Source organism: Desmodus rotundus, chromosome 3, assembly GCF_022682495.2.
Source record: "Desmodus rotundus isolate HL8 chromosome 3, HLdesRot8A.1, whole genome shotgun sequence".
In the NCBI taxonomy this organism is placed as follows: Eukaryota; Metazoa; Chordata; class Mammalia; order Chiroptera; family Phyllostomidae; genus Desmodus; species Desmodus rotundus.
This window is the reverse complement of record NC_071389.1, coordinates 151,553,494-151,581,284: the sequence shown is the minus strand read 5'-3', so window position 1 is coordinate 151,581,284 and position 27,791 is coordinate 151,553,494. Positions and strand designations below refer to the sequence as shown.

Below are 27,791 nucleotides of genomic sequence, written 5' to 3'. Positions count from 1 at the left end.
TTAGAGATCTTGTGAAAGAATTTTAGCCTGTCTTTAAATGAAATCTGTCATCATCTGACATGGATTTTTAGTCGTAGTATTTAGTTTATTATTTTTGAAATTTCAAATAACATTAAAAGAGAGCATGAGACTTGTTTGTCAAAAGTAAACAGGTAAAAGTTGAGAAACCCTGCTGGTCTGATACTGGCTTGAATGAATTTTCTCAAACGGCAAGTTAATTTCATATTTTGTTGTTTTGGTATTAGATATGTATATAGAACAAAGGGGAGAGGGTCACCTTAATCAAATTCTTATTAATCTTATGTTGAAGTTGACCTCATTGTATGGACTAACCACTAGTTCTATTTTGATTGCCCCAGTAACCAGACAGGTTAATGATTGGGTATAGCTGATACTAGGTTAAGTCCTGTGAGGGTAAGGATCTCTAGCTAGCCTTTTACTAGTCCCAGATACTATTTATGATCTACATGCTGTGAAGAAGACTAAAATAACCTACATACTATAAGCATTCTTCCTCAGAGGTATTCTTTATGTCCTATTCAGATTGGATTTTATAAATTTCTCCTAGGCCTTTGGCCTTTGCATACGAGCCAGAACCAGTGTCGCTGCCATAGTACCCAACCTCTGCATAACTGCTTTTTTGAAAGCATAGAATAGATCCAAAATATAACCTGGTTGATCATAAATTATACTTTTGGAGTACGAATAGTATTTTTTTAAAGGTTTTATTTATTTATCTTTAGAGAGAGGGAAAGGGAGGGCGAGAAACATCAATGTGTGGTTGCCTCTCACGTGGCCCCCACTGGGGACCTGGCCCCACAACCCAGGCATGTTCCCTGACTGGGAATCGAACCAGTGATCCTTTGGTTCACAGCCTGCGCTCAATCCCCTGAGCTATACCAGCCAGGGCTTGGGGTATGAATAGTATTGATTCACTTAAGAGAAACGTGGAAACTTCACATTCAAGGACATCTTGTCTCCTGTATTATTGCAGCCAAGTTCATCTGGTTTGCACATTGAAACATTAATTTAAGTTACTACTGTGTCCAGAAGATCATTTATAACATTCATAATAAAGAAGTCTTTTTTTATGATTTTATTTATATTTTTAGAGAGAAGGGAAGGGAGGGAGAGAAACATTAATGTGTGGTTACTTTGTGCACTCCTCACTAGGGACCGGGTCTGCTACCCAGGCATGCTCCCTGACTGGGAATTGAACTGGTGACCCTTTGGTTTGCATGCTGGACATTCAGTCTGTTGAGCCACATCAGCCAGGGCTAAAGAGGTCTTTATTTCCTGTAAATTGGGCTTTAAAAGAAAGGCAGGTACCAAGTGAGAGAGCACCCTTTTTAGTTAAACAAATGGTGTATCAACTTACAGATTCTTGTTCCTCTTGGACTGCAAATTAGATGAGAATTGGAACATGGAGAGGAACTCATGACTATAAAAGCCATGAAACTGGTTTTTGTTACAACAAAGCTTTTTACTTTTTTCTTACCATGTAGTGGCTGCTCTCAGGGGCCAGTTCTAAAACTTCAGTTAGTCCTTTCAGCTCTTCTGCACTAGCTGTTGATTGGTGCCATCTCAGAAGTTCTGAGGACTAGATAAAGAGCCAAGGTCAGTCCACAAAATGGAGTCAGTTGGAGATTTTGAAGATTTCATAACCTTAGAAAACATTTAAATGTGTTGGTTCTTAGGGATTTCTTATTTATTCCCTTTAGCACTATATTTCGTCTTCAGATATGATGTTAAGGTGGGGAAGGAGATAATTTTTTTCTACAGGGCAGAGAGCTCCAGCTGTGTATATGAATCTCACCATTTGACCACTTTCAAATGAGAGTGAGTACGTTTACCATGATTATTATAACCTGCTATAAAACTAATAACAAGCTTCTTAAAGGCTGGGGCTCCTATGGGAAGAGCCCTAGATTGGTATCCAAAACCCTGGGTTTAATTCTACCTCTGCCATCTAGTAGTTCTGTAACGTTAGAATAGTCATTTAATCTCTCTGAGTCTTAGTTTTCTTTTCTGTAAGTTTTGATAGCAATGATTCCTATCTCACATGGTTATTTTACAAGTATCAAACAGTCTTCAAAAGTGTCATACAGAATATGTTCTTAGGGGTAGGAATTTTGTTTCATTTCTTTGAATGCCAGGAGCAACTAATGTAACCTGTCTTAAATGCAATTAGTTGCTAAATTAAAAATCTCAAATGATGTATGAGTGAATATTGTAGGAGATAAAAGGTTGCCCCACCCCAGCCTTTCTCCAGAAAAGGCGTGCTTGAAAATTCTTCTAGACCTTTTTTCATACATAAGGGTAAATGTGCATTTAAACAAAAGGGATTTCCTAATATGTATTCTGTAACTTTATTTTTTTACTTCTCATTGGACTTTGTGTGCCATTATATTTTACTTTCTCCTTATTTTTATATGCATAGTATCCCTTCATAAATGTGCCATAGTCCAAGACTTTGATGGACCTTTATGTTGCTTTCTTTATAAATATATTTAGCAATAGTGTAATGTACAACCCTATGAATACTCAAATATTGATGAATAATCTTTCTTGCCTTTTTAAACAGCAAAAAAGAAGAATAAGAAGGGGAAGACTATCTCCCTAACAGACTTTCTGGCTGAGGATGGAGGGACTGGTGGAGGAAGCACCTATGTCCCCAAACCAGTCAGCTGGGCTGATGAAACAGATGACTTGGAAGGAGATGGTAATATTTATTTTCCATAATGCTCGGAATTTTCATTATCTTCTAGACAAAATCTACTCCGTGATAGTGGCTCACGCTTTTTGAAAGGAGCTTACTCATTTTGTTGAAGCTGAAATCTTACGTTTATGTATTTTAAGGAATTTTAGGTTTAGGCTTTAAGAGTTTGTGATAGGGACTAAAGTGGTGGTTCAAGAGAGCTAGTTCTGGCTCTTAGTAGATTTCTCTGAAGGTACTGTCCTTTTTAAGTCTCATTCTTCATTTGAAAAGTAAGGACTAGATTATTTCCTTTTGGGTCTAAAGTTTATTATGTCCTCACAGAGTGATGTCATGAAGTAATCTCTAAGATTTTTATACTCAGGGTCAAGGAATAATTCATTCCAGGAGCTGTTACTCTGAAGTCATGGTGTCCCTGGGTAAATAAAAGCGATTTGAGGAAAGGGAATAGGACAAGTAATTATGATGGAAAAGTACAGAAGAGTCATTGGGGTTATCATTTGGACAAGTTCTATACTTTCAAGGAGGAGCCAAGAACAGGCAGGAGCTGTATATAATCATTGGATATGACGTAAATTGGATTACCCATCATTTTTGTCTGAAAGCTTTCATTATGGACTGAAGAATGCTTTTTCTTCCATAACCTATTTTCATAATGAAGTTCATATACATTGTACTTGCCTTAAGTGTTGATACCTAATGTACAAATTAATGGACAGAACAGTAGGGATGGAATTTATCTCTTTTTTAAAATAAAGGGGGGATAAACTGTGAAGAAAACACTTTCTACAGCTGAAAGGTAAGAATGAGAGCTATTCGTAGTGATTAAATACATTTGGAGTGAGGGGAACCCAAGTTGGAATCCTAGCTATACCAGGATTACTGTGTACTGCTCTACTATCTGTGACCTTGGGTGAGTTACTGGGCCTTCCTGAAATCTGAGTGTCCTCTGTAGAATGGGAAACAGCCTCACAGGATCATTAAAAAGGTACGGTGAGGTATAATGAATATGAAGTACCTTGCACATGCAGTAATATTCCATAATAGTTGATATATTCTCTCCTTTTTTTTTCTTCTTCTTCTTCTTCTACATAAGGAATAAGAAGTCACCATGGTTTTGTTAAAAAAAAAAAAGTCCTGGGCCCTGAAAAGCCTTCAAATACTGAGAGACAAAGAGACTATAAGATTTTGTATGCTGTTCTGATTCTGATATCGCCTGTTTCTTTCCTGATGTAGCTTATTTAATACTTGGCACCTAGCATGGGTCCTCCTATTCTACAACAGCACTGGGGGAAGTTTCCTCTAATTTACATCTACTTTTCTATCCTAGTTTCAACCACTTGGCACAGTAATGATGATGATGTGTATAGGGCACCTCCAATTGACCGTTCCATCCTACCCACTGCTCCACGGGCTGCTCGGGAACCCAATATTGACAGGAGCCGTCTTCCCAAATCGCCACCCTACACAGCTTTTCTAGGGAACCTGCCCTATGATGTGACGGAAGACTCCATTAAGGAATTCTTTAGAGGATTAAATGTAAGTCTAAAGATTTTAAGCAATTAACTAGATAAGGAGGGTAGCATATTGGTAGTGACTGTCTCTGATTTTCTGTGCTAAGATTATAAGTTTGTGTCTAGACTCGGAAGAAACAGATACATAATTAAATGGTGTTTTAGGCTCTCTGGCTGAGAAAGTTACATCCAGCACCACTCAGACAATGTTAGCAAAATTAACAATACCTTATTGATACAGCATCTGTCTGTCAAACCTATACCCCTTCTTGTTAAGAAACTTAAAAGTTATTTACCCAGTTGAATGTTAAAAGGTATAAAGAAAATTTCTCTGAACTTAGCCATTCTGTTAATGACATTCAGGTTTTTATCAAAATTACTGCCCTGGCTGGTGTGCCTTAGTGGTTTGAGCACCGGCCTGCAAACCTGCAAACCAAAGGATTGACAGTCCATTTCCCGGTCAGGGCATATGCCTGGGTTGCAGGCCAGGTCCCCAGTAGGGGGCGTGCAAGAGGCAACCACACATTGATGTTTCTCTCCCTGTCTTCCTCCCTCCCTTACCTTCTGTCTAAAAATAAATAAAGTCTTTTAAAAAATAAATTAAAAGTTACTTATTAATTAAGAATGCATTTAATTGAGCAGATGTATAGTTTTTATTAAATTTATTGGGGTGACATTGGTTAATAAGATTATATAGGTTTGAAGAGTACATTTCTGTGATACATGGTTTACATATTACAGAGTCAGATCATCTTACATCACCATATATTTAGTCACCTTTTCTGTCTCCCCACCACCACCTTCCCTCTGGTAACCACCATACTATTATCTGTATCTATGAGTTTCAGTTTTATATCCCACATACGAGTGAAATATGGTTCTTAGCTTCTTCTTACTGACTTTCGCTTAGCATGATACTCCCAAGGTCCATCCATGTTGTCAAAAATGGCAGTATTTTGTCTCTTATGGCTGAGTGTATTTCCAAAGGTATGTTTCAAAATGCTGGTCTAGAAAGTTACAAAGTATAGAGGTGCTCAGTTCTTTTTTTCAAACTTTTCAATTAAAAAATACTTAGCACATGGCCCTGCCTAGTGTGGCTCAGTGGATTGAGTGCCTGACTGTGAACCAAAGGGTCGCCGGTTCGATTCCCAGTCAGGGTACATACCTGGGTTGTGGGCCCATTCCCCTCTCTAAAGATAAATAAATATATGAAAAAATACTTAGCACCTAAAAAAATGAAACAATGCATAACAGTTTTCTGTTAGGTTTTTCTCCAGTGTTTGCCAATGAGAAAACATTGAAAGTGTGTTTCTTCTAAGAATCTGCCCCCTCCTTCACTGTTTGTTTTTTGACTCCCCTCAAAGATACTGTTCTCTGCAGTGAGCCATTAACTTCTGCAGTTGGTTATTTTTACGAGATTGTTTTTGACTGCAACCTACAAATTTTCCTCTCTGTTTAATTATGTAGATCAACTAGAAGAGTGGCCTGTTTTTTATTTCCCTCTCATGGCCTCTTTCTGTAGAACGTTATAAAAATCTGGTCTGTTCAGGCTTTTCACCTTTATGTTCTAAAACAAAATGGTCTTCAGCTACTTCCCCCTTTCATATTTTGTTCCTTTTTCTACTGTCTCATGAATTGAATTAAACTAGAATTTAAAAGAGACTATAATGAAATCTCTTATCCAGAATAAAGTATCAAATCAGTGATTCAGAGGATAAACTTGAATATAATAAATCAAAAGGGTAAGGAAATCAGATGTGGATGACAGAAAGAAGATTGCAAGAAATGAGTCAAAAGTATTTGAAAATGATCTTAAAATTGAACAGAAACCTGTTGTGAATAATTAATGAAAATTAGTGACAAGGAATGTTTTGTGAAACTTTAAAGGGAAGAATCCTGCATTTACAATTAGAAAACACAAGTTAATCTCAAATTAAAACCAGGTTAGTGTTAATTTTTTCCTGTGCTTCAAAAAGTAAAAATTCAGTGGTTTGCCATCTCAGAATTCAGCAGAGAGGGCATAGTTTGATTCGACCAAACTGTTTTTAAGGGGTAAATTCATATTCAGATTAAATGGGTTTGATAGAGCATTCAGTGAAGTCTGTCTTTATCCCTTTGCACCAATCTTCTGGCTGCAGACAGCCAGGTTCTTGTGTATTCAAAGAAATTTATTGTGTATACAGTGATCAAAAAAAGGAGAAGAAAACATTGAATTGGGAAACATTTTTTTTGTTTCTTTACTCCTTCAGATCAGTGCAGTGCGTTTACCACGTGAACCCAGCAATCCAGAAAGGTTGAAAGGTTTTGGTTACGCTGAGTTTGAGGACCTGGATTCCTTGTTCAATGCCCTGAGCCTCAATGAAGAGGTAAAGAAAATAAGGTGGGGAGTTTGAGGGGTGGGAGCTAACAAATCTGGTGTTTACCAAACTGATGTATTTTAAGTTGGGTCAGTAGCTGTTTCAAAGGTTACCAGAATATCTACAAAGAAAAGCCTGGGTTATTTAACAGTGTAAGACTTAAAAATCACACCTCACTTCAGCAAGCTCAACAGACCACAATAATTCAGGGAGGTACTTAGGAGGAAAATTGTGGAAGAAATCCACCCACACTGAGTCTTTTAGAATCTCACAATCGTTCACTCACAGCTTTGTCTCAGCTCTCGTGGGTTTGCTTTTTCAAAATAATGTGACCAGGTCAAGCCAAATAGAAAAATCGTGTTAATCAGGTTAGTATTAAGAGGCATTTTCTCATTTCAGAGAAGTAATGGTGTGTTTTATAGCTTTAAGAGGGCTTAGAAACATTTCTCAGATGTTGTTTGTAATAAATACATCCTCCTAGAAATCTTTTATAGAAGAATAACAGTAAACATTCAGTCCTTCTGCTTTTTAACATTGCCTGTAGATGTTTTTCTGTCCAGACACATTTAGAGGTCCCGTAGGAAGAAGAGATTCAGCTGTTAATACATGAGGGAAAATAGAGATTAAATCCAATTGTAATACAGTCATTACATGGTTGGTGCTATGTAATGATGCCTAGCTGGCCCAATCCTAGAATAGTAAAGTGTTTATTTACCTTTGAGTGGTGCAAGTTTCTAATCTAGGAACTGCTCTTTTACCTCTAATAACTTTAGAAATCAAACTAATTCTATCTGGGAAGGAAAAAGGGGAGTTTTTTTTTTCTCTTAATTCCAGAAACCCTTCACTATTTGTTGAGAAGGCAATTTCCAGTGCCATTTCTGCCATAATTCTATGGTCCACATCTGCCACTTGAAGTGATGAAAATCAGTACCTTTTAAAATATTTTTCTGATCTTATAATTGAGTACCACTTGATAACCTGAAGTACGTATTAGTTAGAAATAAAAATTCACATATTTAGCTAAATCTATGAAAAGCTGAAGTTGTTCCAAAGTATTTCTTCTTGGGTAATCTTTAGATTTTATTAACGTTACTAATTTTTAAATTCTCATTCTGGATTTAAGAAAAGAATAGCATATAGCCCTGATCGGGTAGCCCAGTAGGTTAGAGTGTTGTCCTGATAGGCCAAGGTTGCAGGCTCAGTCCCGGGTCAGGGAACATGCAAAAGTCAACCAATGAATGCATTAACAAGTAGAACAGCAAATCAGTGTTTCTCATTCCCTCTCCCTTCCTCTCTGTCTCTAAAATCAATAAATTAAATTTTTTTTTTTTAGGAATAGCATAGAATTATTATCTGAAGTTTGCTGGAGTAACTGTTAAAATGTTCTCATAGTCCAGATTTAGGAGTTGCTGTGTATTTAAAGATTTTATTATAATGGTATTAATATAATTCTGGGTGTTTTTAACTAAAATTCACTGTTATCCTTCTTCAGCTGTAGATTCTACTATGAAATGAGGAAAAATCAGCAGTAGAATTAATTGGGTTCAAAATATATATACATAATTATGGGAGAAAGGGAAATCAGAGGGTATCCTACAGGAATTGATTTATCCAAAGGTAATATTAAATGAAAGAACTTGAGATTATACAGAGACCATGCTTTAAGCATCTTTGTGGTACATGGTAAGGGCTTTATAAATGCTTGAATGAATAGATACTCTGGACACAAATGTGTATTGTATTTAGCTAGTTGTCTGAAAATTGTTTTTAATTTATCACACGTGATATTATTAAATTGCTTTTGAGAGTTAAAAAGTTAACTCTATTCTGTGAAATTCGGCTTTGTAAAAACAATAAGTTAATTGACCTGACATCATTTAAGCCCAACTTAACTTTGTTAATTCTAAGGGATTATTCCGTTTTCAAGTCTTTATAGAGGATTCTTTAGCCAACAAATTGGAGTGTTGGCTAGATTACAGTGTTTTTCCTTTATCTTCCTTCCCCCAGTGCTTCTGCTATGCCCAGACGTTCAAGGTCACTCATGAGATTTGTGCATAATGGGGCAAAAGGTTGGTTAATATGGTCCTATGCTCTCAGTCTCTAGGTAACAGGAGAATTCGAGTGGACGTTGCTGATCAAGCCCAGGATAAAGGTAAGAAAGCTGATAGTTCTCCTGTTTTGTTATTGTCCTAGGATGACAAAGCCAGAGGTACCCTTTCCCAGCAAATGTTAATAGAGGTAGATAGTGGTAGCTCTACCTTAATCTAGAACAGTTTTTCTTAACTGAGGATGACTTTGCCCCTAGGGAACATTCGTTAATGTTTGGAGACATTTCGGGTTGTCTCTGTGGGGAGTGCTACTGACATGTAGTAAAATCCAGGGACTGATTCATCCTATAATGCATAGGACAGCCCCCTACAACAAAGAGTTATCTAGTCAGAATGTTACTAGTGTTGAGATTGAAAAACCCTGATTGATGTAGGTGAATATTAAATGTATAATAAATAGATCGGGTATTCAACAGCACATTAGATCCAAAAGGGGCCTGCTTTATGTATATATCTGGGCTCCTCCTGTACAAAAGTTGAGGCAGATAAGCATTGAGCCAGTAGGAGTAAATTTGAGGAAATACATTGCTCAGTTGAGTTGGAGAGTACACTTAAGGAGCCTGGGGTAACTTCATGACTGTGCTGTGGTATGAGCAAGAAATACGATAAATTGAGGGGAGCTTTCTATGCGCACAAAAAATACTGAGCAAATGGTTTTGTGAGCTCGCTTGTGGGTTTTTTGTTTTGTGTTTTCATTTTATATGTCTGTAGACAGGGATGATCGTTCTTTTGGCCGAGATAGAAATCGGGATTCTGACAAAACAGATACAGACTGGAGGGCCCGTCCTGCCACAGACAGCTTTGATGACTACCCACCTAGAAGAGGTGATGATAGCTTTGGAGACAGTAAGTTCATTTTTATTAAGTTACCATAGTTTTTTTCTGTTTTTCCCCTCTCATTTTCGACACAGTTATTTATAAAGAAACCCAACAGATTCTACAAAGTAAAGTACTTGCATTAACAAGAGTTCAGCAAGATTGATGGCTTAAGAGTGGATGTAGTAAGTCTTCATTTAATGTTGTCGATAGGTTCTGCAACTTTAATTAAACCAGTTTTAATTAAAGCATATAGTTAAACCAGGTTTACCATAGGCTAATTGATAGAAACAAGAGTTCAGTTCCTATGTTGTTGGAGAACCTACTGTACAAAAATCAGTTGCATTACTCGCAGCAGTCAAAATGGAAAGTTTTAATGATACCTTATAATATAACAAAATTAATTCACTTCAAAAATACTAAATGTCTGCCATGTGCCTGATACTGTTCTAAGTTCAGGATATACCACTGAACAAAACGGACAGAAATCCTGTCCTCACTAGACATTGTTTATAATGAGGAAGATAAACAGTCTACAAATAAAAGATAATTTAATTTAGAGAAGGGGAATAAAGAATGTCTTGGGATGGGAGCTGGGGTAAATTGCAACTTCTACACATACCACCTAAATCCAACAAAAGTTTTGTAGAACATTTGTGCAGAAATGTATGCGACTTTATTAAAATACACGAAGAAATACTCAGCACTTTGTTTCTAGTTTTTTGGTTTTTTAAAGATTTTATTCATTTATTTTTAGAGGGGAAGAGGGAGGGAGAAAGCGGGAAACATCAATGTGTGGTTGCTTCTTGCACAACCCCTTACTGGGGACCTGGCCCACAACCCAAGAATGTTCCCTGACTGGGAAACAAACTGGCAACCCTTTGGTTCGCAGGCCGGTGCTCAGTCCACTGAGCCACACCATCCAGGGCTACACTTTGTATTTTCAAAATGTAAAGAACCTATTCAGTAAAGAAACAACTAAGTAGTGGTTTGTCCATATAATGGACTACTTTATAGTGTAACATATATGTAACGACGGGGATAAAATTCAAAACCTGTTGAGGGAGCAAAGTGTACAAATTTTAAAACAATATCATATAGTATCAATATATAAGTTGAAAAAATTATGTATGGTAATATAAGCACACTTATGATTGTGGATGGAGGGGAGAGGAAGTCCTTTAGCTACATCTATAATACTCTGCTTTTAAGTTAATTTTCTAACTGACTTTACCTCAAGTCTTTTTGACCCAACGAAGCCTTGGAGAGAACTACCTCAGGTACTTTATTTAGCAGTTATGCAAAAGGTTCTATTATTAACAGGAAGAAATGGCTCTCGAAAGAAGAGGCAGACATGTAAGACAAAGGTCCTGTTTTGAATCAAGGGCCATGACTATTTTCTCACCTCAAACTTGAATTTAGAGCAAGCAAGATGGATACCCAGAAAGTTGAGTGTGCTGTTATCCAAACCTGCCGTGTTTGTAAAACTAGGTTATAGGGCCAAAGTCAGCTCTGTCAGTATGTTAGAGGCCCTCGACTACACCAAGAAGTTACAGAGTCCTGTCCCAAGCATTTGGCCCATAAGACACTTTAAGGGCTGGGGTAGGGGGGTATTATAATAAATAATACTGTAAAATCTCAGCAAAAACTTACACAGAGTTCACTGTCTCTCCAGAAATTAAAAACATTTCAAAATGAACACATGGCATATTTTTTTGTATGTTTGTTTTTTTAATTCCATTTCTGATTTTCTTCTGTATGTAATTGTTTCACTAACATTAGCATATCCTTCACAAAATTTAAACTACCACAAAACGTCTGTTCACATAGACAAAATGATGTTCTTCACAAAATGAAATCATTGATTAAAAGGAAGCAGCCATAACATTAGGTCCCTCTTTGGCCTTCATGCATCAGTTATTAAACTCAAAATGTTTTAAGTTTCACCCTGGCCAGTGTGGCTCGGTTGGAGCGTAGTCCCATAAACCAGGTCACAGGCTCAATTCCTGGTCAGGGTACACGCATCTGGGTTCCCAGCTTCTCTCAGAAAATTGTAAGCTCTTGCTAGTCAGTTGAAGCTACAGACCCATAACCCCCTTTTAAAAATGAGTTATACTGTCTAGTTGCCACTGGAGCTACTTTATACAAGTTTCTGGCATTTAGAGGCTTCTGACATTGATAGATGTTGTGAACACTTTCAGTAATTACATTTCCCGTTGTTTTTAATAGTTACTTTGTATGGGTTCCCCCTGATTTAATCTGAAAGAAAATACTGCAGTCAGTGAACCTCCTGGTACACGTGTCCAGTTACTTGCTCAGGAAAAATTCCTAGAGATTGTTGGCCCAGAGGGTATGCATAATTTAGTACGTAGTTCTGAAGCAACTTTCAGAGTGGTTGTACTATTTTAAACTCGTCAACAGTGTAGGAATTTACTTTCTCCTGTAAGCCTTGCCAATGTGGGATGTGTCATTTATTTTAGTCTTTGCCATTTTGGTAGTGGAATATGATGTCCTATTAATTTTAGTTTCTGTTACTTAAGTAATAGACAACCCATTATTATATATTACATATGTTTTTATTTTCTTTGCCTCTCAGATTTGTGATATGTGTATTGTTTTCCATGCTAAACATTTTAAGTGGTCTCTGGTTTTTTGGCATCCAGGATAGAATATTCCAACTATGTTTTCTTCTAATGTTTCGTGCTTACATGTTTTAATATCTCAATCTTTAATCTTGGGAATTTATTATGGGATGTATATTTTTCTTTATCCTAATTTCCTTCTAAATTGTTAGCCCAGCAGTATATATTGAATTACTAGAGAAAATTTTTAAATCCGATAAATACCAAGAATACTTTAATTCAGTGGAAATTCTTCCACTTTGGATAAAATGTGGCTTATTTTTACAAAAATGGACACAGCAGTGAATATGAACTCATGAAATCAAATTGGTCTAATGGGCTATTACGTTTCTTTAGTGTCAAAAAGGAAAAAGAAATGATGTTACCTGTCTCTCTTCCCTCTAGAGTATCGAGATCGTTACGATTCAGACCGATACCGTGATGGTTATCGGGACAGTTACCGTGATGGCCCACGCCGGGACATGGATCGGTATGGTGGCCGAGACCGTTACGATGACAGAGGCAGTAGAGACTATGATAGAGGTCATTCTAAAACACCATTAAGTTAAATTGCTTTCTTTTAAGAATTTCTTTCTTGCCTTTTCTTTCCTCCAGTGTGATGATCACAATTTGGGGTGTGTTTATTTACAGGCTACGATTCCAGGATAGGCAGTGGCAGAAGAGCGTTTGGTAGTGGGTACCGTAGGGATGATGACTACAGAGGAGGCGGGGACCGCTATGAGGACAGATATGACAGGCGTGATGATCGGTCCTGGAGTTCCAGAGATGATTACTCTCGGGATGATTATAGGCGTGATGATAGAGGTAATTATTTTCTTTCGCTTGCTTGATGGGGCAGACCACTGAACAAACCAACTGGAAATTTTTCAGTTATGTTTGAGCCCCTTGAGTGGGCAGACAGAATTTACACATTGTACAGGATGTAGCAGAGCGTAATGGAAAGAGCACTGGATGTAGATGATGTAGTGGAAATAAAGCAAAGTGTGGTTGTAACTTCCCTTAGCATATACACTTTTCGGTTAAAATTTATTGAGGAAACAAAGTAGTAAAGGAAAAAAAACATAGACATGTTATGGTGTGATCTCATTTAATAAGCTACACTTAAATTAGGTGGTGGTGGTCCAATGCAGTCTCATAGCCAGTAAGTGGCAATAATGGGGTTAAAAACCAAGTGTTGCTGATTTAAAGCCATTATTAATTACTATAGTAATTGACATTTATTTATTAATGCAGAGGTGTTAGTGCACCCATTCTAAAATTATGTTCCTAATGTTACACAACATTTATTAAACTGATAACAGATACTACACTTGATCTTAGCAAAAAGACCAAGAAGCAGTAATGTTACAACATTTATATAAAACTTTGAATTATAAATCCGACCTCTCAAAAAGTCTTACTAAGTGGCCACCATTTGTGTTCTGTCTTTAGTAGTATATCGAAAAAGTAAGATATCTGGCCGAGAGTTTTTCTCTTTATTTTTAGAAGCAGTCCTAGCCTTTTAACATCCCTTTGTCAGCCCTGACTTGGCACCAAGTGCCATATATCCTTCATTGCCTGTAATCCCTCAAGGAAGGAAGGTAGGCATGGACAACTAATAAAACGTGGTGGGGGTGGCAGAAGTCATCAGAACCACATTGAAATTCCACTTGAGTAAAATTTTTTCTCCTCCCTCAAACAAAAATAACATTTTCAGTCTTTTCTACAAAACTTTTAATTGAGTCTTAAAAGAATTGCTGTTAAAGGCATCTATTTCCATGCAAGAAACGTAGAAACAATAGCTGGCATTCGTTGAGCATTTACTCTGCACCAACAGTGAGCTGGGTTCTCATACAAGTATTATATAATTCTAAGAATTCTGTCTGGTATGGGTAGGTAAAATTATCACTTCTACATTACTAGTGAGAAGAGTGAAGGTTCACATGTGGGTCTCAGGTTGTCTTTGTCATGCCATTCCTTCCCTCCTCCAATAGCTATATGCCTGTTTTTTTATTCTTCCTGGTGATCTTACCCCCTACTCCCTCTCTGACCTGCCCTCTTGTCTCCCAAGTCATTGCCAGTGCCTTTGTTCAGGTCTCATTGTTACACCCACATTACTAATAAATTTCCCTGCCTTGCTTCATTCTTCATAGTGTCCCAAATTGTCTTTGTGGAACAAGGTCTAATTGTGATTCTCCCTCTTTTAAAAACTTTCCTAGTCCCAGCACTGGCCGTTGTTGCTCAGTTGGTTGGGGCGCCATCCCATAACCAAAAGGCTGCAGGTTCCATTCCCCATTGGGGCACATACCTAGGTTGTGGGTTCAATTCCCTGTTCAGGTGTATAAAGATCCCTGGTCCAGGTACATATGGGAGGCAACTGATTGATGTTTTTGCCTCACATCAATGTTTTTCTCTCTCCCTTCCCCTCTTTCTAAAAGCAATGAAAAACATGTCCTCGAGTAAGGATAAAATTTTAAAATAAAACCTACTTAGTCTGTCTGTGGTCTGAAAGGTCTTTTTGTCTGTACCTCTGACACAAGGATTTCCACTGTTCTGCCTAGTTTACCTCTTCAGTGTTGTCTTCATCCCTTCCACACTTAGCCTGTTGGGTACGGGCTGAGCTTTCAAGGCTCTCAGGTGTTAGCACTTTGAAACCTTTACAGGCCTCCCCAAACCCCATCCCAGTTTTACTATTTTTTTTAAGATTTTATTTATTTATTTATTTATTTATTTATTTATTTATTTATTTATTTATTTATTTATTTAGCAAGGAGGAGGGAGGGAGAAAGAGGGAAAGAAATACCAATCTGTGGTTGCCTCTCGTGTGCCCCCAACCAGGGACCTGGCCCGCAACCCAGGCATGTGCCCTGACAGGGAAACAAACTGGCGACCCTTTGGTTCATAGGCCGGTGCTTCAATCCACTGAGCTACACCAGCCAGGGCCCAGTCTTAATGATTTTCATGTGAATAAGTCTGTTTTGTAGAACTTAGCATACTGTATTTTTTTTAACTTCGATCCTCCCAATAAATTAGGCCTCTTGCAGACAGAAACTAAAAACTTACCAACCATTGAATTCCTGGCCTTAGCATGGTTTCTGAAATAGAGGAGCACAAGCTATTTGTTGAGTAGGCAAATAAATGGACGTTATCAAAGGAAGAAGAAAGGGAGAAGAGCAGTAAGAGTTGCTTCATTAATACAGCTTTTGACCATTGGTAAAGATAAAGACAAGAATGGGAATGATAAATACCAAGTTCAGCATAGTGGTTGTAAGAAGACGGCACAGCTAGGCATGTCATCAGAGGAAGGATGCTCAGGCCTCCATGGTTTTCATGGTGTTTTATTACTTCAGCCAGGTGGTTGGTACACATAGGCTTTCTTTATCTTCTATATCTTTTGTATGTCTGAGACATTAAACACTGAATTTGAGAAACACAGTTTCCTTGAAACACTTAAGTTTATCTTGAAATGTGCTGACAGCTTGAATCCAGGAAGAAATCAAACCCCCCCCCCAAAGTTTATATTCAGATGTTCAGTGCTTTGCCCTATGAAGCACTGTCAAATTTATGTTATACACAGACAAAGAGTATAAGACTAGAGTCTGCCCTATCATAGTGTTACAAGCTCTTAACCTACTGAAGCCATCCATCTTCCAGGTGACATTTTTGAACAAAATTACTTTCATCCAGTAATTGTTGAATATTTCCTCCTGATAGTAGTGATCATGATAATTAATTGGTTTACCATGTAAATTGTTACTGTTTTTAGTCTTTCCCATAGTCTGGTACTGCATCATGGATGTGGTGGTGGAAAGACTGATTAGACTTGGTTATTTAAACCACACATTTTCTAATCTCCCCTAATTTTCTCTGCTGTATTGGCTGGGCCACTAATCTGAATCCCATCTAAGAGCCGTCTGGGAATCTGGCTTTCAGCCATCAGCTTCTGATTTTGAAAAACCTATTACTTAGAGTTTTATTTAACTTAGGTCCCCCCCAAAGACCCAAACTGAATCTAAAGCCTCGGAGCACTCCTAAGGAAGATGATTCCTCTGCTAGCACCTCCCAGTCCAGTCGAGCAGCCTCTATCTTTGGAGGGGCAAAGCCTGTTGACACGGCTGCTAGAGAACGAGAAGTAGAGGAGCGGCTACAGAAGGAACAAGAGAAATTGCAGCGGCAGCTTGATGAGCCAAAATTAGAACGGCGGCCTCGGGAGAGGTGAGGTTATCACCAACAAATTTCCCATCTTTGAATCCACGGGTTCTTAATTGGGGCATTACATTCCCAGGCACACTTGGGAAGTTTGTGTGAATGATACTGGTTGTCATTTATCAGCATTTGGTGTACATAGGCTCTGATTGCCAGGTGGTCTGTAGTACGTGGGCATTTTAACCCAGTTAAGAGTCATTGCCTATCCCACAATTTTCAAAAGGCCTACTTGGTTTAACCTGCAACTAATATAAATCAGGGGTACTTCAATACAGGGGTCAGTAAATTGTAGCCTGGGCCTGTTTTTATAAGTAAAGTTTTATCACGTCCTTTAAGAATACTTTGCAAACCCTGCTTTAGTATATAAAATAGAACCCCACTGTGGTGAGGTAAGTGGATTTAGCTCTTGTCAATTTACTCGAGGGGTAGAGTAGAAAATGTTTTCACTTATGTAAGTGTGGATTGTGAACTATTTTTCATTTTTTACTTGTGTGTAGTTTATACTGTCAAGTGTTTCTTCAGGATACTAAGAGTCATTACAAAATATTTATCATTGAAAGGTGACGTTGGCTCTAATAGGGTAGAAACCTGCTATAACAACATTCTGGAAAACTAGGCCTAGCTTTGAGTGACGTGCAGAATTGTGCTACCAGTAAGGTTGTAGATTACTGAGAGAATGTTCTTAACACTAGCTGATGCTTGCTGAAGTACTTAGAGCCAGAGTGTCTGAATGTGTGCAGCTTTCATCTGGTTGGAGGGAGAGAGAGATGCACACACCTGCCTACATAAAGAGCAGGTGTAATAAAATATTAATAAGTGATGGCTCTTAAGGGGTCAACATGAGTTCAAGATGGCCTTCACCTGAGCTGGACATAAGCATTTTTTATATCTTACATAGACACCCAAGCTGGAGAAGTGAAGAAACTCAGGAACGGGAACGGTCAAGGACAGGAAGTGAGTCATCACAGACTGGGACCTCAGCCACTTCTGGCAGAAGTAAGTCAGACCAGGGTGGGTATCAGATTATTGCCCACTTCTATAAACTATCCATGACCAAATCATGCAGAGACTTTGGGGTGTTAAATTCAGTCATGGACTCTATTTGGGTTATCCTGGGTTGATCTGAGCTTTACATCTCCTGCTCTGAAAAATGGGGACCAGAAGGAGACTGGGATGATCTGTTTAATAATTTTTCACTAAAGAGTATACTTGACTGTTACATTTGTCCCTTCATTTTATGTGTTGACATCTCAGAGTTTTGTTTATTCAGAGCAGTCATGGTCCTGTTGCTCTCTGAGCTGCTCCCAGGAGCAGCATTTTTTTATGACATACATGACCAGAGCAGTGTCTCAGGTGATGATGTTCTGCTCTTGATTCTTCCTGGCTAAATTTTACTGATTGGGCACAACGTTGTTTAGTGTTTTGGAAACTGAATGTTGCGATTGTAACACCTCCCTTCCCTTATTGTGAGCCTGTTTTTTAAGGCTTCTGCTCCCACCTCCAAATTGATTTGTACTTGAGCATTTCAAACATGGCTCAAGGCTCGGGTGATTTGGAAATAGTCGTCCACATGGTGTAGAAGTTTTCTGGAAATTGTTCATACTGGAGTAGACTCTTAGTAACAGGGTGTAATGCCTCTTTGTACCCCGGTAGGAGTATGTTGGTTGGGTTGATTTGTATCCCTACTTCTGAAGAGCTTGCACTTAAAATGTAAAAAGAATCGGACAAAATAAGCTCCTGATTTTAAGGAGATATTTGGTGCTTTAAAAAAATACATGAGTATGTTCTGGTTTTCATAAAGGTAAAAATTTGTTTGTATTGTGTTTTGTTACATAGTTTGTGTGTGTGTTGAGGCTCTAAGTTGGTCAGTGGTTCCTGGAGTTTGAGTGTGTGTATGTGTTTGTGAGATTCTCCAAGTATGACCATTTTAACACAGGTTAGAAAATCCTAAAATAACTTCGCTAATTCCTAGGAAAAGTCAGGTGACTACCCTTAGAGAGTCATTTTTTCTATTTCTTTTGCACCAGTAAAACTTTTTTTCTCAAAATGACATTTGGAAAACACTGGCTTAGGGATAATTTCATAACTTTGGGAGCCAAATTAGAGCCTGTATTTAAGAAAAATGATAGAAAGCAGTAAATGTGGATGTGGACCATTTCCCACTATGTTGAAATCCTAATAAATAGATGGTTACACAATAAGCTGGTTTTGTTTTGTTTTGTTTTGTTGGAAATTTGACCTTCTAACTCTGATTTCACAGATGTGCGAAGAAGAGAGAGTGAGAAGTCTCTAGAAAATGAAACACTCAATAAGGAGGAAGACTGTCACTCTCCAACTTCCAAGCCTTCCAAACCTGAACAGCCTCTAAAGGTAATGCCAGCCCCTCCACCAAAGGAGAATGCTTGGGTGAAGCGAAGTTCTAACCCTCCTGCTCGATCTCAGAGCTCAGACACAGAGCAGCAATCCCCTACAAGGTGAGTCAGCTTGGAAACAGCAGTTGGTTAGCTCTGGAATCTTAAATATTGTGATGTCACAGTATGGCCAGGTAGCTCATCTGGTTAGAGCTTTGTCCTGATTGATACATCAAGGTTGAAGGTTCGATCACCAGTCAGCACACACAGAAGAATGAACCAATGAATACATAACTAAGTGGAACAAGAAATCAATATTTCTCCCTCCCCTCCCCCCTCTCTCCATCTCTCTCTCTCTCTCTATCAATAAATAAAAATTTTAGCCCTGGTTGGTGCGGCTCAGTGGATTGAGCACCAACCTACAAACCAAAGGGTCACTGGTTTTGTTCCCATTCGGGGCACATGCCTGGGTTGGGGACTGGGTCAGGTCCCCAGTGGGGGGGCGTGTGAGACGCAACCATACACTGATGTTTCTCTCTCTTTCTCCCTTCTTCTCCCTCTCTAAAAATAAAAAAATAAAATTTTAAAAATAAATTTTAAAAATATATTGTGATGTCATGGTGGGAAGTATCCTGTAGTGAGTTGGCCTTAGAAAGCATCTTACATTGTCTTTGCTGTTGTAGTTCAAATTCAGTGATATATTGGAACTGGCTCATAAGCACCAGTTCCATTTTCTAGCATTTTGGTAGCTGGTTGACATCACTTTGGTTACTCAAAATCTGCAAATACTGTAAATTAGAACACACAGCAGTCACATGTTGGCAATATATCCTTGGTGGTGACTTTACTTCCCTAAGTCTTAGGATCCTCATTTGTAAAATAGAGAATAACATAAACCTTGCATGATTGCGATGATTGTAAAGGACATGGCATTTAGTATTTAAGTAATTGCCTTTGTTGTTGTCTTTCCCATAGTATAAAGTTCCACATCATTAAGTATGTATTTTTGGCTCTCTCTAAAGCTTACTGCACTTAGGAGAATGATTGTAGTTTCTTATCTCTTCTGTCCTTAAGACAGCTGATGATGTGGTTACGTGTTTTCCTTCTAGTGGTGGGGGCAAATTAGTTCCAGCCCAGCCATCTGAGGAAGGACCAGCAAGGAAAGGTAAGACCAAAAGGGAATGGGTTTTTCCACCTAGAGGCCTCAATTAAAAGGCCTATAAAGGAACCATGAAACATTGAACTTCAGTATATTTTGCACCAAGTTTTGTGTTAAAGGTTCATAGATTGTCTGCCTTTTCTCGCCAGTAGAGGGCATGAGTGGTCTCTTTGGAGAAAGCCTGGAGCCCTGCCCTTTCCTGATAGAACATTTCTCTGAAGGCAGGCGAGAAAGACTCGGAAGGAAATTAACATGCTCAGTACAGATTAGAAATGTCACTACCTGCAAGGCCAAGGCCACGGCCACTACACAAGCATTGCAGCTTTTATTGCCAGTTTGCTTTTCGTGACGGCATAACCCTACAGTGGAACTTTTTAGTGGATCTTGTTGGGTGGGTGGGTGTGATAGAGAGAGAGAGAGAATACATGGGAAGAAGGGCTTAGGAAGGAAGTCTGGGTTGGGGTGAGGTTTAATTTCCCTCAGTACATAGGAACACATTTTTCTCCAGCCCTTAGGAAACCTAGGAGAGGAAGAGTAATTATTTTACTTGCCTTCAATTTGTTTTTGCATCTCTACTCAAGCAGATGAAAATAAAGTGGATGGGATGAGTGTCCAAAAAGGCCAAAGTGGGAACTCCAGCCGGGGTCCAGGAGATGGAGGGAACAAAGACCACTGGAAGGAGTCAGATAGGTATGCATGTTCTCTCTCTTGTCGGTTGTAACTTTCATCTAATATTAGATACGTGTGTCTTTGTAATTAAGTTCTTGGTTCTCTAAGCATTGCCAGTTTTCCTACTGTGAACAAACCAAAGTTAACCAACACAGTTAAATTCTGAGAATCTAGGTAAACAAAATGTCCAGATAGCAAGGACTGTTAACTGGAGGTACCTGTTGTGGGTTTTTTTGTTTGATTGGTTTTTGTTGTTCTTGTTGTTATTGTTTTTAAGATTTTATTTATTTATTTTTAGAGAGGGGAAGGGAAGGAGGAAGAGAGGGGAAGAAACACCAGTGTGTGGTTACCCATTGCACGCCCCCTACTGGGGACCCAGCCAGCAACCCAGGCATATGCCCTGGCTGGGAATCAAACCAGTAACCCTTTGGTTCGCAGGCCGGCACTCAATCCACTGAGCTCCACCAGCCAGGGCTTGGAGGTGCCTGTTGAATGCCTCAAAATTGCTTACGGGTGATGGGAGAGTGGTCTCCCATAAAGATGTGGTCTTACACTCATATCTCTGCAGGAAAGATGGCAAAAAAGATCAAGACTCCCGATCTGCACCTGAGCCAAAGAAACCTGAAGAAAATCCAGCCTCTGTAAGTGTCAAAGGCTTGCCCTCAACTTCCCTTATTTAGCTTTCCCTTTTGAACCTCCCTTGCATTTAGGGCTGCAGAGTGATTGGAAATAAGGCACTGCTGCTAGTTTGGAATAGTGCACATTTAGACTAGTGTTTTTCTCTGTTCATACCTTTCACTACTCGCATGCCCTTGTCAAGATAAAGCATGTTTGTATGACTTGCAAAAGAACACATGTGCCTCTGACAGCTCCCTTGCTGTGGAAAATGCTAACAAGCCAGCAAGTGGCTGTGGTCTGGACTAAAGTATCAGTATCCTGTTTCCTGGATTTTGATGTGAGAATTCAAGGTCTTGGTCATTTTATCACTCTTGTCTGTTATAGAAGTTCAGTTCTGCAAGCAAGTATGCTGCTCTCTCAGTTGATGGTGAAGATGAAAACGAGGAAGAAGATTACACCGAATAGACCTCCACATCCTGTGCTTTTTCCGAGTCTCTCTCTACCCTGGAACATCGAGAGCAAATCAAACCTCTATCCAGACAAGACAAAATAAAACTCACCATCTCCTGGAGACCTTTCTTAACTTTTTTTTTTTTTTTAAATGAAATGAAATGAAATTCTTTTGCATGCTGCTGCAGCCTTTAAAGTATTGAACTAACTGGAGAATCGCCAATATAACCAGAGAGAAAGACGTATTTTAACGGAAAAGTTGTGCGGTTTTATACACATGCAGTTGCCTGTGTGATTAGTGCCTAGAGGACTCCATGTAGGAAACTGGCAATGACAGTGATACAAGTCTGGAATCTGGTTGGGCAGTAGGGCAGGTATGAAGAAGAGTGTGAGATTCTTTAATTCTTACCCTGATGTGGCATATATTAATTCTCAAAACATCTAAATAAATTCTCCATTCTTGGAAAGGTAGGTTTAGTCTCTGAAATTTTAGTCTCCAGGAGGCTGCCAGCCCCTCCTCTTATTTAATTCTGAGTTAGTGGGGCCAGCCGAGGGGGAATTCCTTCATTTTTACCCCCCAGGGGGGTAGCTGGGAGTGAGTCTGCAGGCCACTAAAGAATAGGACTGCTTGGTGACCAAAATAAGTGGGGAAATCGTGGTTTGAAAAGAAGCTTTGGGGAGGTGATGAATTATTTTGCACCAGTAATAGGGAAAAATGGTATGACCTCCAATAAATACATGAATGGTTACTTCCTGCAGCAGGAAGCACTTAGGGGGTGTGGGAATTCCCAAGTCTCTTTTGTGTCCTGGTTTTGCCCTTTCTTAAACATCTCTCCTTTCTGAAACTTCAGCTCTATCCATATTCTGCTGAAATCTTGAAGCTTTACAAATTTAGACTCCTCTTATGTTCCTCATCTCCTCTTTCCTCTTACCTCCCAAAAAACAGCTTCTGTTTAAGCCACATACCCAGTCTCCTAGGCATTCTGTATCAGCCCCTGGGAGCTGTCAAATGAGGAATCACTGCTTTTCTCAAGTAAATCTTGCCTCCTTTGTCTTTTGACTCTCCTATCCATTCCTGCTCCTGCGTCTTTGACCCCTTTTACACCTCAGAAACTCTGGAATTAATGGTCTTATGTGGGGAGTGAGGGTGGATAAATAGGGACAGTTAAAACTGGGAGCCTTTCTTATGACCTTGATTGGGGTTTTTGTTTGGGGCTTTTTATTTTGTGGGTGGTTGTTGGGTTTGGGGGTTTTTTTTCTTTTTTTTTTTTAACATGTTTTCTTCTCTCCACTGAAATCCCACACCAGTGTTCAGATTTATAATGTGGCCTAGACCAATGTGTGGTTTGGTTTGGTTTTGTTTTTTAGCTTCCCTTGAGAATAAATGATAACGGAGAGAACTATTTAACAAGGTCCTGGTTTCTCCTGCAACACAGTAACTTGACTTGCCTGCTTTTATGTGCACCTTTGTACTGTCAGTTCAGTAGGTGGTATCCTTATGGGCAGTATTGGTACCTACAGAGAAATTACACCTTGGTCTCTTGTTTGCAAGCCCTTCTCCCATCAGTCCTAGATTAGGGGCTGTCCAGCCACACAGGAGTGTTGGTTTATGAGTGCTGCAGCAGTGGGCATAACAAATCATTTACCCAGTGGATATAGAAGACATACCAAGTGAAATAACTTTAATAATTGGCTTGGATGGCTAGTAGCTAGAAGTGGCTTTTAGAGAGATACACAAGGTTGAAAGGGGTTTTTCTTTAGAAACCACTTGCTGTAGATGATGAAAAAGATAGGGTTTGCCTTCTTCAAGTCTACTCCTTCCAAATAGTTGTATCAAAAAAGGCGTTTTTTCTCCCACTCCCCTACCTTATCCCCTGTTAAAACAGAAACGGATTTATGTCCCACTCCTCAATACATGTAAAATTTGTACAAAATATCTTCTATGAAAATGATTTGTAATCTGTAGACTTACTACCTGGGAGATGTCTTGAGATGTGAATCCCATCCTTTGGGTTGTGGGGTTTTTTTTGTTTTCTCCAAATAAATCTAATCTTTAAAGTTCATTTTCACGCTGAAATTCTTTGACAATATACTCAGTGCTCCCAGCCCCCCGCCCCTTTTTTTTTACTTCCCACGTCTGATTGGGTGCCATTTTGTGCAAGTACAGAGGGTGGGGTTACCAGGAGAATTGGTTCATAGAGGCCCAAGAAGTGGGAATTCACTTCAGTTCCCCTCCAGATTTTTTCTGGGCACTAACTTTTAATACCATTTTAGCACATCTGCAGTCCATTTACTAAGACAAGTGGAAGCTCCAGGGATAAAATCCTCATCTCCTTGCGGCAGTGCCTCCAAAAACCTCCATCCTTCTTCAGTCAGATACTGCCGCTGCTTTCCTGGGTTACACTGCACAGGCAGAAGGGAGTCTGAGTTACTACTTTTCATCATTGCTCAGGCATAGTGGGAATTTTCCAAGCAGCAAGGACAGACTGTTCATTGTTTGCAAGGCAGGAGAGAGGTTAGGACAGTGGCAGAGAATCCTTAAGGTCACAAGGGGGTGGAGCACAGAAAGCCCAGGAAACCTCAGACAAGGATTTTGGGGACTCAGAGCCAAGGGTGAAGGGGGGAATGGGGAAGTGAAGGGAGTTGGAAGCATAGTTACACAAGTGACTTTCCCCTGGGCCAACTGAAGCAGCTGGTCTCATGGTTTCTTGCCAGTGCATTGATCTCTTCAAAGCTGAGGGATGAGGCTCTGTGCGGCCTGTCCGTGTGGGTTTAAGTGCGAAGGGAAAAGGCCATGCCTGGGCTGCCTTACAAGGCAGCACTCACTACTGCGGCTTCACCACAGGAATCAGTCTCAGTCACACTGTCCAAGCCTGTTTGTAGCCAGTCCCCTCGCTATGCGATGCTGAGGTCTGGGTGAATGATGGAATGTGGGAAAGGCTAACTTGAAGGTTCATGTTGGTTGGGCACAGAAAGGGTAGAGAGGAACTCCCTCTGCTGTGTCCCAAGAGAGGAATCTTAGGATACTTAGGATCTAGGCACCAGTATGCCCCCTAGAAGCCCTGTGGCAGAAATGGATCCTAGAACTGGTCGGCCTTGACTGACAACCTACTGCAAATCTCGGGCCACCAGAAGGATGCGGGTATGGCCTCCTCCTTTACAAGGATCTGTTTTAGGTTGGTTGGGTCCCGTGTGTGTAACAGGCCACGTAGCCCAGTTTCTCCTAAGCAGAATCAAGCACTCGGCTCTGGATCGTAAGGCAGTGAGGATCCCAGTTAGTGCAGAGGGCCTCACCTCAAGTGCTAAGTGAGCTCACAGCATCTGGCTTCTCAGGAAGTGGGAAAGCTACACATCTGCTCCTGGGAAGCTGGGAAGCATTATTTCTCAAAACTTGTTGCTCAGCAACCATCCTAGCCCCTAAGGCCACCAGTGAAGGAGGGACTCGCCTTCCCTCACCCTCCCACCTCACCAAAAAGAAGGGTTTTGGAAAAGGCAAGCTGTGCCACTCCCCACCCAGCTTCAGCAACCTCCCGGTTGGACAATACAAGCTCTGTCCTCAGCCAGAGAGCTGCCTCGAGTCAGTTCTGCTCTTCCCCCCACTCTTCCTGGTTTCCAATGAAGTTCCCCTAACCCCGTGTTCTTCCAACCCTCAACACCCTCCTCCCACCACCCCCCACCCCAGGGATCTCAGCACACTGGGTCACAGGCATGGGATCACCACAGACCATGGAAGAGGGAGTTCAGCCATCAGTGCCAAGGTGGGCTGCCCTCTGCATAATCAAGGTAAGAAAACCTGCATGGAGGGAGGGTGAGAAGCTGTTCCTGAAATTGTTTCACCTTTACTAACATCCTGACTTGTGCAGTTCTTGGTCCACATGGCTAGCCCCATGTGCCACCCATTTTTATGTCACTCCCACCAAGCCACCTCCTGTCTTAAGTTTTCATTCTCAACCTCTCATCGGCTTTCTTTCTGCAGCCTCCTCCCCCCTGGTCCCTACATTGATTGCAGCCATTGAGTCTGAGCTGTTAGTTCAGTTTCCCATCTTAGGACCCTCTCCCAGTTCCTTACAACCTCAGAAGGGGTTCCTCTTCAGAGGCAGCAACACCAGCATGAGTATGAGGCTGTAGCCCTGAGATTCAGTCAAGTGCCTCTGCTGAGTCCCAGTCTGTCCTTTGGAAAGAAGAACCCACTCCCCGTAGCATGTACCCCAAGGCCCAACCAAAGACTAATGAACCCTGGGAAGACAAGATGTTAAAAGAACTAGTGTATGCTCCAAAAGGAAGAAAAAAAATTCATAGCACATATATCTTGATTACATAATTAAATCTTGCCAAAATACATAGAATGATCTGCAACCTCACCCCCACCCCAGTAGCCTCTGATCCCTGTTGCTCTCCTAACTCCTACCTCTCCTCCCAGCCTCTTCCCAGCTGTATTCTAATCCCCAAGCCCTTCCTCCAGACCCCAGTGACTGCTCTGACCTTGAGACTGTTGGACACCAGCTCAGCCAAGAGCAGTAAGATCAAGGCTCCCTAGTCCCAGCAACACCCACCCCTCCCAAATGCCAGTCTCTGGGGGACCCACATTGTCACCATGTGCTGGTTCACAGCCTCTTCCTTGCCACCGGATTGAAATCAGGTGCTCTACCCCCCTTAATCAAAATCAGACTTCTCAGCCTTTAACAAAGGCAAGACGAGCACAGAAAGGTCGCAGGGATGGAAGGCCTTAGAGCTGGTGGTACTGGCTGCCTTGAGGAGACGCTGGCATTGAGCCCTGGGCACTGACTGCTCAGAATCTGCCTCCCCCACCCCCACCCCCGCCCTGTTTCATCATGGAAAATCCAGTAGGGAGGAGAAGGAGGGGAGAAAGTTTCAGGAAGTGCTCACTGCTAAAGAATATTGGGGAATCTGAGAATGGAAATAGATTCAGAGCTTGTAGAAAGACATCCCTTCCCTTTACCTTCCCCTCCAGGGTGGCACAACTCAAACCAACCTGATGGCCCATTACGTCAATTCCAGGAAGTTCCTATCCAGTGCCAGATCCAGACACTGGAAAAAAAAAAAAAAAGCGAGCAGACAGGGTTTGGGGAATGATGTTAAACCACAGAATGAACTTCCACATCCATTGGAAGCCTGGGACTTGAGTTAAATGCGAGGAAGACTTTTTAACAGAACTCTTCTTCTAAGGAGTGGGGCTGTCTGTCCAGCTCCAAAGCAGGGCGATAGATGGGCTGACTGGAACTGCTTGGTGATGGTGATGTGGGAGTAGGGAGGGACTTGATGTGTAGGTCCTCAGCTAAGTCCTTTGAAAGGGGAGAACAAGTGACACCTGAGAAGTCTCCCATGAGGCAGAGGACCAGGGAAGGGTGTCCAGAGACTTGGGACACAGGTGACACTAGATATCTTCATCTGAATCTAGTGCTCCCCTGGTTAGGTGGTGCAAGCTCCACCAGGGCAGGCAGCAGGTGGGTCCACACTCTGGGGTCAGGCCCAAACCCAAATGCACTCCTGTGGAGAGGCCAATCTGAGAAAGGCCGAGGTAGTTCTCTGTATCCTGTTTCTAGAACCTTCTAGACCTGTGTCCAGCTTTTCTTCTGTGTCTGTCTGGTTTGTGTGGGTTTTGGACCCCTGTCCTCCGTGTCCACCTTCCTCAAAATCTCCCCATCTCTCATGTCTTTCTGTCCCCAAGTGTCTCTAGGCATCTCTGCGCTCCTTCCCGGCTTTTGTGAGCCGGGTTCGCAGAAGGTGGAGAAAGAAGGGAAAGAGGAGGAGGGAGAGGGGCGGGAGCCGGCGGAAGGTGGGGATTGGAGCGGGGCAGGAGGGAGGAGAGCAGCTCGGGAGGGAGGAGAGGGCCGCGCGCCGGGGCGGGAGGGAGCCCTGGAGCGCGGCACCCGCTCCTACCCCCTGCGCCTCCCGAGCGGCCGCTTCGCGCGGCCTGGCCAGGATGGGCTGGCCCGGGGGCTCCCCTTGCTGCTGCTGCCCCGCCCCGCCGCGCCCCCGCCCCGCCGGGCGCCCCCCGCAGGTGAGTGGCCAAGCGGTGCTGGGCGGGAGGGCGGTGGCCTGTGCGTCACAGCTTAGGGACAGTGCCGGGTGCGGTCGCCAGGGGGGCGCGGGGGTCGCGGGGGCTCGAGGGGGTGCGGGGAGCTAGGCTGGCGCCCCCAGGCTGGGAGTCAAAGATCAGCGGGTTACTGCGAGCCCAAACATCT

At 41.1% G+C, this 27,791-nt stretch overlaps 2 protein-coding genes and 1 pseudogene across 5 annotated transcripts in view; 2 read left to right on the top strand and 1 right to left on the bottom strand.

The window, feature by feature from the left end:
- EIF4B (eukaryotic translation initiation factor 4B) overlaps nucleotides 1–23,648 on the top strand; it is a 30,209-nt gene extending 6,561 nt beyond the window's left edge. The window contains exons 2-15 of one of the 4 annotated variants that reach the window (XM_024575382.3): nucleotides 2,585–2,722; nucleotides 4,047–4,255; nucleotides 6,480–6,596; nucleotides 8,685–8,739; nucleotides 9,407–9,541; nucleotides 12,538–12,675; nucleotides 12,784–12,957; nucleotides 16,119–16,347; nucleotides 17,237–17,334; nucleotides 18,599–18,812; nucleotides 19,799–19,854; nucleotides 20,433–20,538; nucleotides 21,086–21,158; nucleotides 21,520–23,648. In XM_024575382.3, the coding sequence (XP_024431150.2) occupies nucleotides 2,585–2,722; nucleotides 4,047–4,255; nucleotides 6,480–6,596; nucleotides 8,685–8,739; nucleotides 9,407–9,541; nucleotides 12,538–12,675; nucleotides 12,784–12,957; nucleotides 16,119–16,347; nucleotides 17,237–17,334; nucleotides 18,599–18,812; nucleotides 19,799–19,854; nucleotides 20,433–20,538; nucleotides 21,086–21,158; nucleotides 21,520–21,600 (1,823 nt within the window). In that variant the 3' untranslated portion in view covers nucleotides 21,601–23,648. Of the gene's footprint in view, nucleotides 1–2,584; nucleotides 2,723–4,046; nucleotides 4,256–6,479; nucleotides 6,597–8,684; nucleotides 8,740–9,406; nucleotides 9,542–12,537; nucleotides 12,676–12,783; nucleotides 12,958–16,118; nucleotides 16,348–17,236; nucleotides 17,350–18,598; nucleotides 18,813–19,798; nucleotides 19,855–20,429; nucleotides 20,539–21,085; nucleotides 21,159–21,519 lie in introns of all 4 variants that reach the window. The other 3 variants (XM_024575381.3, XM_024575380.3, XM_024575379.3) reach the window with 3 other exon arrangements.
- On the bottom strand, nucleotides 13,387–13,493 carry LOC112318689 (U2 spliceosomal RNA; annotated as a pseudogene).
- Nucleotides 23,649–27,443: 3,795 nt separating the features above from the next.
- Nucleotides 27,444–27,791, top strand: part of TNS2 (tensin 2) — a 15,275-nt gene continuing 14,927 nt past the window's right edge. The window contains exon 1 of the mRNA XM_053921464.1: nucleotides 27,444–27,607. Coding sequence (XP_053777439.1) covers nucleotides 27,530–27,607 — 78 coding nt within the window. The 5' untranslated portion in view covers nucleotides 27,444–27,529. The remainder of the gene's footprint in view (nucleotides 27,608–27,791) is intronic.